Source organism: Heptranchias perlo, chromosome 42 (genome assembly GCF_035084215.1).
Source record: "Heptranchias perlo isolate sHepPer1 chromosome 42, sHepPer1.hap1, whole genome shotgun sequence".
Classification (NCBI taxonomy): Eukaryota; Metazoa; Chordata; class Chondrichthyes; order Hexanchiformes; family Hexanchidae; genus Heptranchias; species Heptranchias perlo.
The window spans coordinates 6,609,019-6,628,832 of record NC_090366.1 but is presented as its reverse complement, the minus strand read 5'-3'; the positions used below and the strand labels follow the sequence as shown (position 1 = coordinate 6,628,832).

Genomic DNA, 19,814 nt, shown 5'->3' with positions numbered 1-19,814 from the left:
GTCTATCTGGATGAAAGGTGATTTAAAGGCTGGACTGTGATTGAGGGGTTTGGGGGGTTTATATATCGAATAACAGATACCCGGGAGTGAGTTACAGGCTGGAATCTAATCGAGGGGTTCGGGGGGTTTATATATAGAATAACAGATACCCGGGAGTGAGTTACAGGCTGGAATCTAATCGAGGGGTTCGGGGGGTTTATATGTGGAATAACAGATACCCGGGAGTGAGTTACAGGCTGGAATCTAATCGAGAGGTTTGGGGGGTTTATGTTTAGAATAACAGATACCCGGGAGTGAGTTACAGGCTGGAATCTAATCGAGAAGTTTGGGGGGTTTATGTATAGAATCACAGGTACCCGGGAGTGAGTTACAGACTGGAATCTAATCGAGGGGTTTGGGGGGTTTTTATATAGAATCACAGGTACTCGGGAGTGAGTTACAGGCTCGAATCGAATCGAGGGGTTTGGGGGGTTTATATATAGAATCACAGGTACCCGGGAGTGAGTTACAGGCTGGAATCTAATCGAGGGGTTTGGGGGGTTTATATGTAGAATAACAGGTACCCGGGAGTGAGCGACAGGCTGGAATCAAATTGAGGGGTTCGGGGGGTTTATATATAGAATAACAGATTCCCGGGAGTGAGTTACAGGCTGGAATCTAATCGAAAGGTTTGGGGGGTTTATATATAGAATCACAGGTACCCGGGAGTGAGTTACAGGCTGGAATCTAATCGAGGGGTTTGGGGGGTTTATATGTAGAATAACAGGTACCCGGGAGTGAGCGACAGGCTGGAATCAAATTGAGGGGTTCGGGGGGTTTATATATAGAATAACAGATTCCCGGGAGTGAGTTACAGGCTGGAATCTAATCGAAAGGTTTGGGGGGTTTATATATAGAATCACAGGTACCCGGGAGTGAGTTACAGATTGTAATCTAATCGAGAGGTTTGGGGGGTTTATGTTTAGAATCACAGATACCCGGGAGTGAGTTACAGGCTGGAATCTAATCGAGAGGTTTGGGGGGTTTATACGTAGAATCACAGATACCCGGGAGTGAGTTACAGGCAGGAATCTAATCGAGGGGTTCGGGGGGGTTATATATAGAATCACAGGTACCCGGGAGTGAGTTACAGGCTGGAATCTAATCACGGGGTTTGGGGGGTTTATATATAGAATCACAGATACCCGGGAGTGAGTTGCAGGCTGGAATCTAATCGCGGGGTTTGGGGGGTTTATATATAGAATCACAGGTACCCGGGAGTGAGTTACAGGCTGGAATCGAATCGAGAGGTTTGGGGGGTTTATATATAGAATCACAGGTACCCGGGAGTGAGTTACAGACTGGATTGAAGTGTTAAGATTCAACCTGTGGGGGGGGAGTCATGTGGAGGGCAGACTGGATAAGGTGCCACCTCCCCTTTCCTGAAGGATGTTAGTTGAGTTTTTACAATCCGACAGCTTTCATGATATTTTCCGGTGCTACATTGAATTCATTTTCACAATTTAGCACATTGGAATTGAACCCATGACCTGGATTGCTTGTCCAGTACCATAACTGCTGTGTCATTGTATTGAGATAAAGGATGAGATAAAGACTGTATTGGAAAGGATCTTAACTCAGAAAATCAGGATGTCGAATCAGTCTGGGTGAAGCTCAATAACAAGGGGCAGAAAACACTGGTGGGAGTAGTTTATTGGCCCCCTATTGTAGTTTTAGTGTTGGACAGAGTATAAATCAGGAAATTACAGGAGCATGTAACAAGGGCAATGCAATAATCGTGGGGGACTTTAATATTCATTTGGATGGGGCAAACCAAATTGGCAAAAGTAGTTTGGGGGATGAGTTCATGGAATGCATCCGAGACAGTTATCGAGAACAATATGTCAAGGAACCAACCAGGGAACAGGCCATTTCAGATCTAGGGGTGTGTAACAGCACTCATTCGTAATCTTACGATTATGGATCCTCTGGGGAAGAGTCATTATAATATGATAGAATTTCGTATTGAGTTTGGGAGTGATGTAGTTAAGTCCAAAACGAGGGTCTTAAATTTAAACAAAACGTAGGGACGAGGGGCGAGTTGGCTAAGGTAGATAGGGAAATTAGATTAAAGGATATGACGGTAGATAAGCAATGGCAAACATTTAAAGAAATATTTCATAATTCTCAACGAATATACATTCCCTTGACGAATAAAAAGTCCACGGGAAAAGTGATCCAACTGTTGCTAATTCGAGAAGTTAAGGATAGTATTGGATTAAAAGAAGAGGCCTATAAAGCTGCCAAGAAGAGTAGTAAGCTGGAGGATTGGGAGGGTTTTAGAAATCAGCAAAGGATGACTGAGAAATTGATAGAAGAGGGAGAAAGTAGAATATGAGAGTAAACTAGCAAGGAATATAAAAATGGATTGTAAGAGCTTCGACAAGTGTGGAAATTGGAAGAGAGTAGCAAAAGTAAACGTGGGTCCCCTTGAGGCTGAGACAGGAGAAATTATAATGGGGAATCAGGAAATGGCAGAGACGTTAAACAAATATTTTGTATCTGTCTTCACAGTAGAAGACAGAAAAAGCATACCAGAAATAGTGGGGAACCAAGGGGCTAATGAGAGTGAGGAACTTAAAGCAATTAAGATTAGTAAAGAAAAAGTACTGGAGAAATTAATGGGACTAAAAGCCGACAAATCCCCTGGACCTGATGGCCTGCATCCTAGTGTTCCAGAAAAGGTGGCTGCAGAGATAGTGGATGCATTGGTTATGATCGTCCAAAATTCCCTAGATTCTAGAACTCCCAGTGGATTGGAAGTTAGCAAATGTAACCCTGCTATTCAAGAAAGGAGAGAGAAAACAGGGAACAACAGGCCAGTTAGCCTGACATCAGTCGTCGGGAAAATACTAGAATCTATTATTAAGGATGTTGTGACAAGGCACTTAGAAAATCATAATATGATTAGGCAGAGTCAACATGGTTTTATGAAAGGGAAATCGTGTTTGACAAATTTATTAAAGATTTTTGAGGATGTAACTAGCAGGGTAGATAAAGGGGAACCAGATGTAGTATATTTGGATTTTCAAAAGACATTTAAAAAGATGCCACATAAAAGATTGTTACACAAGGAAAGGGCTCATGGGGTTGGGGGTAATATATTTGCGTGGATAGAGGATTGGTTAACGGACAGAAAATAGAGAATAGGAATAAAGGGGTCATTCTCAGGTTGGCAGGCTGTAACTAGTGGGGTGCCACAAGGATCAGTGCTTGGGCCTCAGCAATTTACAATCTATATTAATGACTTGGATGAAGGGACCGAGTGTAATGGATCCAAGTTTGCTGACGATATAAAGCTAGGTGGGAAAGTGAGCTGTGAGGAGGTCACAAAGCGTCTGCCTACACTCTACACCCTGTACCCTGCACCTACACCCTGCACCCTGCACCTACACCCTACACCCTGCACCTACACCCTACACCCTGCACCTACACCCTACACCCTGCACCTACACCCTACACCCTGCACCTACACCCTACACCCTGCACCTACACCCTACACCCTGCACCTACACCCTACACCATGCACCTACACCCTACACCATGCACCTACACTCTACACCCTGTACCTACACTCTACACCATGTACCTACACTCTACACCATGTACCTACACTCTACACCCTGTACCTACACTCTACACCATGTACCTACACTCTACACCATGTACCTACACTCTACACCATGTACCTACACTCTACACCATGTACCTACACTCTACACCATGTACCTACACTCTACACCATGTACCTACACTCTACACCATGTACCTACACTCTACACCATGTACCTACACTCTACACCATGTACCTACACTCTACACCATGTACCTACACTCTACACCATGTACCTACACTCTACACCATGTACCTACACTCTACACCATGTACCTACACTCTACACCATGTACCTACACTCTACACCATGTACCTACACTCTACACCATGTACCTACACTCTACACCATGTACCTACACTCTACACCATGTACCTACACTCTACACCATGTACCTACACTCTACACCATGTACCTACACTCTACACCATGTACCTACACTCTACACCATGTACCTACACTCTACACCATGTACCTACACTCTACACCATGTACCTACACTCTACACCATGTACCTACACTCTACACCATGTACCTACACTCTACACCATGTACCTACACTCTACACCATGTACCTACACTCTACACCATGTACCTACACTCTACACCATGTACCTACACTCTACACCATGTACCTACACTCTACACCATGTACCTACACTCTACACCATGTACCTACACTCTACACCATGTACCTACACTCTACACCATGTACCTACACTCTACACCATGTACCTACACTCTACACCATGTACCTACACTCTACACCATGTACCTACACTCTACACCATGTACCTACACTCTACACCATGTACCTACACTCTACACCATGTACCTACACTCTACACCATGTACCTACACTCTACACCATGTACCTACACTCTACACCATGTACCTACACTCTACACCATGTACCTACACTCTACACCATGTACCTACACTCTACACCATGTACCTACACTCTACACCATGTACCTACACTCTACACCATGTACCTACACTCTACACCATGTACCTACACTCTACACCATGTACCTACACTCTACACCATGTACCTACACTCTACACCATGTACCTACACTCTACACCATGTACCTACACTCTACACCATGTACCTACACTCTACACCATGTACCTACACTCTACACCATGTACCTACACTCTACACCATGTACCTACACTCTACACCATGTACCTACACTCTACACCATGTACCTACACTCTACACCATGTACCTACACTCTACACCATGTACCTACACTCTACACCATGTACCTACACTCTACACCATGTACCTACACTCTACACCATGTACCTACACTCTACACCATGTACCTACACTCTACACCATGTACCTACACTCTACACCATGTACCTACACTCTACACCATGTACCTACACTCTACACCATGTACCTACACTCTACACCATGTACCTACACTCTACACCATGTACCTACACTCTACACCATGTACCTACACTCTACACCATGTACCTACACTCTACACCATGTACCTACACTCTACACCATGTACCTACACTCTACACCATGTACCTACACTCTACACCATGTACCTACACTCTACACCATGTACCTACACTCTACACCATGTACCTACACTCTACACCATGTACCTACACTCTACACCATGTACCTACACTCTACACCATGTACCTACACTCTACACCATGTACCTACACTCTACACCATGTACCTACACTCTACACCATGTACCTACACTCTACACCCTGTACCTACACTCTACACCCTGTACCTACACTCTACACCCTGTACCTACACTCTACACCCTGTACCTACACCCTACACCCTGTACCTACACCCTACACCCTGTACCTACACTCTACACCCTGTACCTACACTCTACACCCTGTACCTACACTCTACACCATGTACCTACACCCTACACCATGTACCTACACCATGTACCTACACTCTACACCATGTACCTACACTCTACACCATGTACCTACACTCTACACCATGTACCTACACTCTACACCCTGTACCTACACTCTACACCCTGTACCTACACTCTACACCCTGTACCTACACTCTACACCCTGTACCTACACCCTACACCCTGTACCTACACTCTACACCCTGTACCTACACTCTACACCCTGTACCTACACTCTACACCATGTACCTACACCCTACACCATGTACCTACACCATGTACCTACACTCTACACCATGTACCTACACTCTACACCTTGTACCTACACTCTACACCTTGTACCTACACTCTACACCTTGTACCTACACTCTACACCTTGTACCTACACTCTACACCTTGTACCTACACTCTACACCTTGTACCTACACTCTACACCTACACCCTACACCTTGTACCTACACTCTACACTCTACACCTTGTACCTACACCCTACACCCTGTACCTACACTCTACACCATGTACCTACACTCTATACCTACACTCTACACCCTGTACCTACACCCTACACCCTGTACCTACACTCTACACTCTACACCCTGTACCTACACTCTACACCCTACACCCTGTACCTACACTCTACACCCTACACCCTGTACCTACACTCTACACCCTACACCCTGTACCTACAGTCTACGCCCTACACCCTGTACCTACACTCTACACCCTGTACCTACAGTCTACACCCTACACCTACACTCTACACTCTACACCCTGTACCTACAGTCTACACCCTACACCCTGTACCTACACTCTACACCCTGTACCTACAGTCTACACCCTGTACCTACACCCTGTACCTACACCCTACACCCTGTACCTACACCCTATACCTACACCCTACACCTTGTACCTACACCCTACACCCTGTACCCACACCCTACACCCTGTACCCACACCCTACACCCTGTACCCACACCCTACACCCTGTACCTACACCCTACACCCTGTACCTACACCCTACACCCTGTACCTACACCCTACACCTTGTACCTACACCCTACACCCTGTACCCACACCCTACACCCTGTACCTACACCCTACACCTTGTACCTACACCCTACACCCTGTACCTACACCCTACACCCTGTACCTACACTCTACACCCTGTACCTACACTCTACACCCTGTACCTACACTCTACACCCTGTACCTACACTCTACACCCTGTACCTACACTCTACACCCTGTACCTACACTCTACACCCTGTACCTACACTCTACACCCTGTACCTACACTCTACACCCTGTACCTACACTCTACACCCTGTACCTACACTCTACACCCTGTACCTACACTCTACACCCTGTACCTACACTCTACACCCTGTACCTACACCCTATACCTACACCCTACACCCTGTACCTACACCCTACACCCTGTACCGACACTCTACACCCTGTACCTACACCCTGTACCTACACCCTACACCCTGTACCTACACTCTACACCTTGTACCTATACCCATACCTACACCCTACACCTTGTACCTACACCCTATACCTACACCCTACACCCTGTACCTACACCCTATACCTACACTCCACACCCTGTAACTACACCCTGTACCTACAGTCTACACCCTGTACCTACACCCTACACCAACACCCTACACCCTGTTACCTACACCTTGTACCTACACTCTACACCTTGTACCTACACCCTGTACCTACACCCTACACCCTGTACCCACACCCTACACCCTGTACCTACACCCTACACCCTGTACCTACACCCTACACCTTGTACCTACACCCTGTACCTACACCCTATACCTACACCCTACACCCACACCCTACACCTTGTACCTACACCCTACACCCTGTACCTACACCCTACACCCTGTACCTACACCCTACACCCTGTACCTACACTCTACACCCTGTACCTACACTCTACACCCTGTACCTACACTCTACACCCTGTACCTACACTCTACACCCTGTACCTACACTCTACACCCTGTACCTACACTCTACACCCTGTACCTACACTCTACACCCTGTACCTACACTCTACACCCTGTACCTACACTCTACACCCTGTACCTACACTCTACACCCTGTACCTACACTCTACACCCTGTACCTACACTCTACACCCTGTACCTACACTCTACACCCTGTACCTACACTCTACACCCTGTACCTACACCCTATACCTACACCCTACACCCTGTACCTACACCCTGTACCGACACTCTACACCCTGTACCTACACCCTGTACCTACACCCTACACCCTGTACCTACACTCTACACCTTGTACCTATACCCATACCTACACCCTACACCTTGTACCTACACCCTATACCTACACCCTACACCCTGTACCTACACCCTATACCTACACTCCACACCCTGTAACTACACCCTGTACCTACAGTCTACACCCTGTACCTACACCCTACACCAACACCCTACACCCTGTTACCTACACCTTGTACCTACACTCTACACCCTGTACCTACACCCTGTACCTACACCCTGTACCTACACCCTGTACCTACACCCCGTACCTACACCCCGTACCTACACCCTACACCCTGTACCTACACCCTGTACCTACACCCTGTACCTACACCCTGTACCTACACCCTGTACCTACACCCTGTACCTACACCCTGTACCTACACCCTGTACCTACACCCTGTACCTACACCCTGTACCTACACCCTGTACCTACACCCTGTACCTACATCCTACACCCTGTACCGACACCTTACACCCTGTACCTACACCCTGTACCTACACCCTGTACCTACACCCTGTACCTACACCCTACACCCTGTACCTACACCCTGTACCTACACCCTGTACCTACACCCTACACCCTGTACCTACACCCTACACCCTGTACCTACACCCTGTACCTACACCCTACACCCTGTACCTACACCCTGTACCTACACCCTACACCCTGTACCTACACCCTGTACCTACAGTCTACACCTTGTACCTACACCCTACACCCTGTACCTACACCCTACACCCTGTACCTACACCTTGTACCAACACTCTACACCCTGTACCTACACCCTATACCTGCACCCTATACCCTGTACCTACAGTCTACACCCTGTACCTGCACCTTGTACCTACACCCTGTACCTACACCCTGTACCTGCACCCTACACCCTGTATCTACACCCTACACCCTGTACCTTCACCCTACACCCCAGAATGTGATTTTAGTTAATAATGTCAACATTCCTTTTCAGTTCAAGACAGAAGAGTCCAGTGATTCCCCTCAGGCACCCACACAGACGTCTCAACAGCAACATAGTCACCTCCCTCAGGCCCAGCTCATGTTGGCAAGCAGCCAGTTGGCAGGGGTAAGTGCCCGCGATACTTTGCGCCCTCACGCCACCCAAAGCTCGGTGAAGGGTAAGAGTTGATAGGTAATCTCTGGTCACACATTGAATAAATCCGCATGATGAAGAGGCACCTGGAGTTCTAAGTGCTGTAGTCTCGAGTCCAGCTCATTTTTCCCTCTTTGTTTCTAAGGGAGAAGATTCCCTCATGTTGTTGTGTGACAGGCAGCATAGGAAAAACACCAGATCTGTTCACTACCTCGAACCAAACTAGACTTCGTAAGAGTTAGTGGAGCTTTAAGAGGGTGGGATTTTAGGGTAGAGGGGATTGAGGAGATTTAGGAGAGTGGCTCCCTCTCCTCTAAATTCCTTGCCCTCCCAGTCCTCCCTAAACCTCTCTCTCCAGATAAACTCTCCCTCAACTGCCCAGCCTTTGGTCCTCCATTCACCCCAATAGTTCTGCAGCCATCGATCTCTACCTTTGATACACTGGTCCCGAGCAAAACCTTTACTCTCTCCCATCCTGGTCATTCCCCCTGGTACGGCTCCCATTTCCTCCCTCACGATTTCAGGATGATCCTGAAATGCAGTGATAACTCCCGGTTTCTCTTCTCCACTACAAACCGTCTTCTTAAACCCCTCTCCCCTGCCCCCTCCACCCTCACCTCCAACAAGTGCGAGGAGCTCATGGACTTCTTTGTCACTAAGATTGAGACCATTCGTTCAGCTGCCTCTGCCGTTTCCCTTCCTTTCCCTCACCAACCAAGCCGAACTTCCCCTACGGTTCCCCCCGCCCTGGCCCTGAACTCGCATCTTTCTCTAGTTTCTCTCCTATCTCCCCTCATGCCCTCTCCGAGCTCATCTTGACCATGTGACCCACCTCCTGCTCCCTCGACCCTATTCCCACTAAACCGCTGACCACCCAACTTCCTTTCCTGGCCCCCATGTTAGCTGACATTGTTAACGGTTCCCTCTCCTCAGGTACTGTCTCCCTCCCCTTCAAATCTGCCGTCATCACCCCCCCTCCTCAAAAAACCCATCCTTGACCCCTCTGTCCCTGCAAACTACCGCCCCATCTCCAACCTCCCTTTCCTCTCCAAAGTCCTTGACTGTGTTGTCGCCTCCCAAATCCATGACCAGCTTTCCCACAACTCCATGTTTGAATCCCTCCAATCAGGTTTCCGCCCCGGACACAGTACTGAATTGGCCTTTATCAAAGTCACAAATCATATCCTCTGTGATTGTGACCGTGGTAAACTATCCCTCCTCATCCTTCTCCACCAGTCTGCAGCCTTTGACACAGTTGACCACACCTTCCTCCTCCATCGCCTCTCCTCCGTGGTCCAGCTGGGTGGGACTGCGCTCTCCTGGTTCCATTCCAATCTATCCAGTCGTAGCCAGAGAATCACCTGCAATGGCTTCTCTTCCCACTCCCACACCGTTACCTCTGGAGTCCCGATTCTTGGCCCCCTCGTTTTCCTCATCTACCCCTTGGTGACATCCAAAGACATAGGGTCAGGTTTCACATGTACATTGATGACGTTCAACTCTACCTCTCCACCACCTTCGTTGACCCTCCATCGCCTCTGTGTTGTCACACTGCTTGTCCAATATCCAGTGCTGGATGAGCCGCATTTGTTCCAGTTAAACACTGAGGAAGACTGAAGCCATTGTCTTCGGCCCCCACCACAAGCTCTGTTCCCCAGCCATCGAGGGAACCATCCCTCCCCCTGGCCACCATCTCAGGCTGAATCAGACTTTATCAGACTTTTCGCAACCTTGGCATCCTGTTCAACCCTGACCTGAGCTTCCGACCACATATCCACTCCATCACCGAGACCGCCTACTTCCAACTCCGTAACATCGCCCATCTCCGCCCCTGCCTCAGCTCATCTGCTGCTGAACCCTCATCCATGCTTTTGTCACCTCTAGATTCGACCGATTCCAATGCTCTCCTGGCCGATCTCCCATCTTCCACCCTCTGTAAACTTGAGCTCATCTAAAGCTCTGCTGCCCGTATCCTAACTCGAACCAACTCCTGTTCACCCATCACCCCTGTGCTCACTGATCTACATTGGCCCGGTCCGGTAATGCCTCGATTTTAAAATTCTCATCCTTGTGTTCAAATCCCTCCATAGCCTCGCCCCTCCCTATCTCTGTAACCTCCTCCAGTCCTACAACCCTCCGAGATCTCTGCGTTCCTCCAATTCTGGCCTCTTCTGCATTTCCCACTTCCTTTGCTCCACCATTGGCGGCCGAGCCTTCAGCTGCCTGGGTCCTAAGCTCTGGAATTCCCTCCCTAAATCTCTCTGCCTCTCTCTCCTTTAAGATGCTCCATTCAACCTACCTTTTTGACCGAGCTTATGGTCACCTGTCCTAATATCTCCTGATGTGGGTCGGTGTCGGTTTTTGTCCGTTTACTTTTCTGTGAAACACCTTGGACATTTTTTCTGTTAACTATGCTATATAAATGCAAGTGGTTGTTGTGAGAAGGTCAGTTAGAAAAGGTGAAAGAGGGAAGGCAGAGGGGGTTTAAGAAGGTGGGTTAGAAGGGTTTCAGGGTGAGACAATTTGAGAGTGTTAGAGGATGTAATAGGATGGATTTGAGGTGTTCAGTAGGGTGGGTTCGTAGGTTTGAGTAAGTTGGTTCGAGGAAGGGTTAAAGAGTTTCAATAGAGGCAGAACACTGGACAGACCCTGTCCTGTCAGAACACTGGACAGACCCTGTCCTGTCAGAACACTGGACAGACCCTGTCCTGTCAGAACACTGGACAGACCCTGTCCTGTCAGAACACTGGACAGACCCTGTCCTGTCAGAACACTGGACAGACCCTGTCCTGTCAGGCCTCCATTCAGAGCTGGCTTTATAGTGATCATTTACACTGGATGTTGATTGGATGCAGGGGGCAGTGGGTGAGGTCACTGATTGGGTGTAGGGGTCTCTGGGTGAGGTCACTGATTGGGTGTAGGGGTCTCTGGGTGAGGTCACTGATTGGGTGTAGGGGTCTCTGGGTGAGGTCACTGATTGGGTGTAGGGGTCTCTGGGTGAGGTCACTGATTGGGTGTAGGGGTCTCTGGGTGAGGTCGCTGATTGGGTGTAGGGGTCTCTGGGTGAGTCAGGGCCAGGGTCGGTCGGTGAGTTGGGGCCTCAATGATTGGGGATCGATTGTAACCACCGAGCTAATTCAGTCCTTCTTTTCATTGTGAGTCCAGTCTGGAGACCGTGGGCTCTTGTTGGAGGTTCAACAGGGTTTTAAGGAGTAGGAGGGAAGATGAGATGAATCAGGGAGCAGATGTTAGGGCAGGCTGACAAATGAATTTGTTGCCTTTGTTATCTAAACTTTGTATTTCTCCCCTTTTATCTCCCACTGACCCTTTAATCTTACACCACTCATTTACACCCCACTCCATCTCCTCACTTCACATACACACTGCCCCCTCATCCCCACTCGCCTCTCACAACCCCCACCCCTCTCCCCATCCCCCTCTCCTCTCCCCATCCCCCTCTCCTCTCCCCATCCCCCTCTCCTCTCCCCATCCCCCTCTCCTCTCCCCATCCCCCCTCTCCTCTCCCCATCCCCCTCTCCTCTCCCCATCCCCCTCTCCTCTCCCCATCCCCCTCTCCTCTCCCCATTCCCCTCTCCTCTCCCCATTCCCCTCTCCTCTCCCCATTACCCTCTCCTCTCCCCATCCCTCTCTCCTCTCACCGTTCCCCTCTCTTCACCCCCTCCCTCACCACCCATTCCCCATTCTCCGTTCATTCCCAATTCTCCATTCCCCATTCCCCATTCATTTGCCATTCCCCATTCCCCATTCTCCGTTCATTCCCCATTCTCCATTCACCATTCCCCATTCTCCATTCATTCCCTATTCCCTGTTCATTCCCCATTCTCCATTCCCCATTCTCCGTTCATTCCCCATTCTCCATTCCCCATTCTCCGTTCATTCCTCTTTCTCCATTCCCCATTCTCCGTTCATTCCCCATTCTCCATTCTCCTTTCCCCATTCTCCATTCATTCCCCATCCCTCATTCTCCATTCTCCGTTCATTCATCATTCTCCATTCCCCATTCTCTATTCCCTGTTCCCATTCCCCATTCTCCATTCTTTCTCCATTCTCCATTCATTCCCCATTCTCCATTCTCCATTCTCCATTCATTCACCATTCTCCATTCTCTATTCCCCATTCCCATTCACCATTCTCCATTCTCCATTCCCCATTCTCCATTCATTCTCCATTCTCTATTCCCCATTCCCCATTCTCTATTCCCCATTCTCCATTCCCCATTCCCCGTTCATTCCCTATTCTCTATTCCCCATTCTCCATTCCCCATTCTCCGTTCATTCCCCATTTTCCATTCCCCATTCTCCGTTCATTCCCCTTTCTCTATTCCCCATTCCCCATTCTCCATTCCCCATTCCTTCCCCATTCTCCGTTCCCCATTTTCCATTCCTCATTCTCCGTTCATTCCCTATTCTCTATTCCCCATTCCCCATTCCCCATTCCCCATTCTCCGTTCATTCTCCATTCTCCGTTCATTCCCTATTCTCTATTCCCCATTCCCCATTCTTTCTCCATTCCCCCTTCCCATTCTCCATTCCCCATTCTCCGTTCATTCCCCATTCCTCATTCTCCGTTCATTCTGCATTCTGCATTCTCCATTCCCCATTCTCCATTCCCCATTCTCCGTTCATTCCCCGTTCCCCATTCCCCATTCTCCGTTCATTCTGCATTCTCCATTCCCCATTCCCCATTCTCCGTTCATTCCCCATTCTCCATTCCCCATTCCCCATTCATTCCCCATTCCCCATTCTCCGTTCATTCCCCATTCTCCGTTCATTCCCCATTCCCATTCGCCATTCCCCATTCTCCATTCCCCATCCCTCATTCTCCATTTCCCATTCCCCATTCCCATTCTCCGTTCCCCATTCTCCGTTCATTCCCCATTCCCATTCCCCATTCTCCGTTCATTCCCCATTCCCCATTCTCCGTTCATTCCCCATTCTCCATTCTCCATTCCCCATTCACATTGTCCATTCCCCATTCCTCATTTTCCATTCTCCGTTCCCCACTCCCCATTCCCCATTCTCCATTCCCCATTCTCCATTCCCCACTCCCCATTCCCCATTCATTCCCCATTCTCCATTCCCCATTCTCCATTCCCCATTCTCCATTCCCCATTCTCCATTCCCCATTCTCCATTCCCCATTCTCCATTCCCCATTCTCCGTTCCCCATTCTCCGTTCATTCCCCATTCTCCATTCTCCGTTCCCCATTCTCCGTTCATTCCCCATTCTCCATTCTCCATTCCCCATTCTCCGTTCATTCCCCATTCTCCATTCCCCATTCTCCATTCTCCATTCCCCATTCACATTGTCCATTCCCCATTCCCCTTTCCCCATTCTCCGTTCATTCCCCATTCATTCCCCATTCTCCATTCCCCATTCTCCATTCCCCATTCTCCATTCCCCATTCTCCATTCCCCACTCCTCATTCCCCATTCCATTTTCCCCGTCCATTCCCCATTCTCCATTCCCCATTCCCCATTCTCCATTCCCCATTCTCCATTCCCCATTCCCCATTCCCCATTCTCCATTCCCCATTCTCCATTCCCCATTCTCCATTCTCCATTCTCCATTCCCCTTTCCCCATTCTCCGTTCATTCCCCATTCCTCATTTTCCATTCTCCATTCCCCACTCCCCATTCCCCATTCCATTTTCCCCGTTCATTCCCCATTCTCCGTTCCCCATTCTCCGTTCATTCCCCATTCTCCGTTCCCCATTCTCCGTTCATTCTCCATTCCCCATTCTCCGTTCATTCCCCATTCCCCATTCCCCATTCTCCGTTCATTCCCCATTCCCCATTCCCCGTTCTTCGTTCATTCCCCATTCCCCATTCTCCGTTCTTCGTTCATTCCCCATTCTCCATTCCCCATTCTCCGTTCATTCCCCATTCCCCATTCCCCATTCTCCGTTCATTCCCCATTCCCCATTCCCCGTTCTTCGTTCATTCCCCATTCTCCATTCCCCATTCTCCGTTCATTCCCCATTCCTTCCCCATTCCCCATTCCCCATTCTTCGTTCATTCCCCACTCTCCATCCTCCATTCCCCATTCTCCATCCTCCATTCCCCACTCTCCATTCTCCATTCCCCATTCTCCATTCCCCATTCTCCATTCCCCATTCCCCATTCTCCATTCCCCATTCCCCATTCCCCATTCCCCATTCCCCATTCTCCATTCCCCGTTCCCCGTTCCCCGTTCATTCCCCATTCCCCAGCTCACAGCTCTATTACCGGCCCAGCAGCAGCTCCTCCTCCAGCAGGCCCAGGCCCAGCTGTTGGCGGCTGCCGTCCAACAGTCCAGTGCGGCAGCGGCCGTTTCCCAACACTCGGCCCTCGACCCACAGCAACCCAGCAGTCACCAGCAGACAGCACCATTAGCTCTGTCCCAGCCAATCCAAATCACTGCCCAGGTAAGGAGCAGGCAGGGTCTGGGGCACCAGTCAGTCTGGTGTATGGGGAATCCAGGAGTGGTCACATTCACACACACTCGCACACTCACTCACACACTCACTCACACACTCACTCACACACTCACTCACACACTCACTCACACACTCACTCACACACTCACTCACACTCATGTACACTGAATCACACTCAGTCACTCACTCACACACTCATGCACACTAAATCAGACCCTCACACACACACTCTCACTCACACACACACTCTCACTCACACACACACTCTCACTCACACACACACTCTCACTCACTCACACACTCTCACTCACTCACACACACACTCTCACTCACTCACACACTCTCACTCACTCACACACTCTCACACACACACACTCTCACACACACACACTCTCACACACACACACTCTCACACACACACTCTCTCACACACACACTCTCACTCACTCACACACTCTCACACACACACACTCTCACACACACACACTCTCACACACACACACTCTCACACACACACACTCTCACACACACACTCTCACACACACTCTCACACACACTCTCACACACACTCTCACACACACTCTCACACACACACTCTCACACACACTCTCACACACACTCTCACACACACTCTCACACACACTCTCACACACACTCACACACACACTCTCACACACACACTCTCACACACACACTCTCACACACACACTCTCACACACTCTCACACACTCTCACACACTCTCACACACTCTCACACACTCTCACACACTCTCACACACTCTCACTCTCACATTCACTCAACCTCACTGACACAGTCACTCACAATCACTAATGTATGCTAAATCACACACCCAGTCACACTTACTCATGCACACTCACTCACAGTTGCACATATTCTCACTCAGACTCACACACACACACAAACACACACACTCACTCACACACACACACGCATTTACTCAAACTCACTCAAGCACACTAAGTCACACACACTCACACCCTCAACCACATACTCACTCACACTCACACTGACATATACTCATACACTCACACTTACACTCACTGATGTACACTAAGTCATGCACACTCACACTCACACACACTCACTCACACTCACTCTCACACACACCTTCACTCACACACGCTCACTCAAACTCACTCACACTCACTTGTGTACACTAAGTCACACACTCACACTCACTCATGCACACTCACTCACACTCACACTTACACTCACTCACAAACTCACTCACACTCACTCATGCACACTATGTCACACACTTACTCACATTCGTGCACACTCACACCCGCTCATTCACACCCATGACACACACTCACTCACACCCATTCACACTTATACACACTTACACACCCATTCACCGACACACACACACCCATTCACTCACTCATGTACAAACACTCACTCACACAATCACTTATCAACGCACTCACATTCATACAGACCCACTCATTCACACTCACATTCATACAGACCCACTCATTCACACTCACATTCATACAGACCCACTCATTCACACTCACATTCATACAGACCCACTCATTCACACTCACATTCATACAGACCCACTCATTCACACTCACATTCATACAGACCCACTCATTCGCACTCACATTCATACAGACCCACTCATTCACACTCACATTCATACAGACCCACTCATTCGCACTCACATTCATACAGACCCACTCATTCACACTCACATTCATACAGACCCACTCATTCACACTCACATTCATACAGACCCACTCATTCGCACTCACATTCATACAGACCCACTCATTCACACTCACATTCATACAGACCCACTCATTCACACTCACATTCATACAGACCCACTCATTCACACTCACATTCATACAGACCCACTCATTCACACTCACATTCATACAGACCCACTCATTCACACTCACATTCATACAGACCCACTCATTCACACACATTCATACAGACCCACTCATTCACACTCACATTCATACAGACCCACTCATTCACACTCACATTCATACAGACCCACTCATTCACACTCACATTCATACAGACCCACTCATTCGCACTCACATTCATACAGACCCACTCATTCACACTCACATTCATACAGACCCACTCATTCACACTCACATTCATACAGACCCACTCATTCACACTCACATTCATACAGACCCACTCATTCACACTCACATTCATTCACACGTGCACTTACCAACACACACTCACTCACATGCACACTCACACGCTGATACACAAACTCACACACCCACTCACCGAAACACACTCACTCGCTCACACCCACTCGCACATTGTTACACACTCACATGCCCACTCACCGACACACACTCACTCACACACCCACTTACGTGCACTCACACACACAAACACTCAATCACACATATTCACCCACACATTCTTGCACATACATACCCACTCTCTAACACACACCCACTCACTGACACAACCCACTCACCCGCTCACTGACAAACACACCCACTCACCCAAGTGCACCCACTCATTCACGTGTATCCACCCACTCACACACACCCACTCACACCCACCCAGTCACTGATACACACCCACTTACACATACACCCAGTCACTGACACACCATCACAAGATGTTTTTGTTCACACCTTCTCACCCTTACACACTCTGACCCACTCATCTGTTCTCACGTTCTGACACTCTGCAACGTCCATGGCTGTCTGTGAGCATCTGGGCAGTGGGGCCAACCTCGCAATGTCCTGAAGTTCTTTGATGTCCTGAGAGGACCTGACTGACCGGCTGGTGTTTGTGTTTAGGACCTTCAGCAGTTGCTTCAGCTCCAGCAGTTGGTCCTTGTCCCTGGGCATCACCTCGCTGCCAACCTCCAAGGACCTGCACAGTTCCTCCTGCCACAGGCACAACAAGGACAGCAAGGTAGGCGGAGTTCACAGCTCACTCGCATTGTGTGGCTAGGTATATCGGAGCAGAGCCTAGCCATCAGGGCCTTCCCTCTCACCCCGCCTGCTCCTGGGCTATTTGGTGGCATGGACGAGTTTCCTTTCCTCCTTCTTCCAAGTGCGAACGGTTGAAATAGGAAGGTAGGTCTTCCCAGAGCCTGTGTCAGCCCGGACCCGAGAATCTCCTCTCCCCAACACTCTGCAAAAAGGGGGCTCAGTGGGGATCACTGTGCGAATAATCCTTCATCAACCATTACGATAAAAGATTCTGGAGAGAAATACAAAGAGCTGGACTCTTTAGTGTTTTGTAACAATTGAAGTATTGTATAAGCCGAGTATTGCTCTTCCGTCATCTTCTACTTCCCTATAATTATCCAATTTGTAAATAAATTACACCTTTACTTTTAGCCAGAATTATATGGTCTGGCATGAGAATATTTACCACCCTTCAAAGTGCACAGGAGAGTGTTGTTGGCATCCCATGTACCCTCCAGAGTGAAATACCACAATAAAACAGTTATAGCTAGTAAACAAACATGTCCACATGGTAAGAGGCTTCATTCCACACCCCGGCTATTAATACCCCACCCTGAACACACCCGGCAACTAATACCCCACCCTGAACACACCCCATCTATTAATACCCCACCCTGAACACACCCCAGCTATTAAATACCCCACCCTGAACACACCCCATCTATTAATACCCCACCCTGAACACACCCCAGCTATTAATACCCCACCCAGAACACACCCCAGCTATTAATACCCCACCCTGAACACACCCCATCTATTAATACCCCACCCTGAACACACCCCAGCTATTAATACCCCACCCTGAACACACCCCAGCTATTAATACCCCACCCTGAACACACCCCAGCTATTAATACCCCACCCTGAACACACCCCAGCTATTAATACCCCACCCTGAACACACCCCAGCTATTAATACCCCACCCTGAACACACCCCAGCTATTAATACCCCACCATGAACATACTCGGCAATTAATATCCCACTCTGAACACACCCCGGCTATTAATACCCCACCCTGAACACACCCGGCAATTAATACCCCACCCTGAACACACCCCATCTATTAATACCCCACCCTGAACACACCCCATCTATTAATACCCCACCCTGAACACACCCCGGTATTAATACCCCACCCTGAACACACCACGGCTATTAATACCCCACCCAGAACACACCCCGGCAATTAATACCCCACCCTGAACACACCTCATCTATCAATACCCCACCCTGAACACACCCCATCTATTAATACCCCACCCTGAACACACCCGGCAATTAATACCCCACCCTGAACACACCCCATCTATTAATACCCCACCCTGAACACACCCTGGCTATTAATACCCCACCCTGAACACACCCGGCAATTAATACCCCACCCTGAACACAC

General features: G+C 48.9%; 1 protein-coding gene across 1 annotated transcript in view; it reads left to right on the top strand.

The window, feature by feature from the left end:
• The window catches only part of LOC137306166 (POU domain, class 2, transcription factor 2-like), a 565,364-nt gene that overhangs the window by 119,018 nt on the left and 426,532 nt on the right, over nt 1-19,814 (top strand). The window contains exons 5-7 of the mRNA XM_067975227.1: nt 8,850-8,963; nt 15,222-15,416; nt 18,243-18,360. Coding sequence (XP_067831328.1) covers nt 8,850-8,963; nt 15,222-15,416; nt 18,243-18,360 — 427 coding nt within the window. The remainder of the gene's footprint in view (nt 1-8,849; nt 8,964-15,221; nt 15,417-18,242; nt 18,361-19,814) is intronic.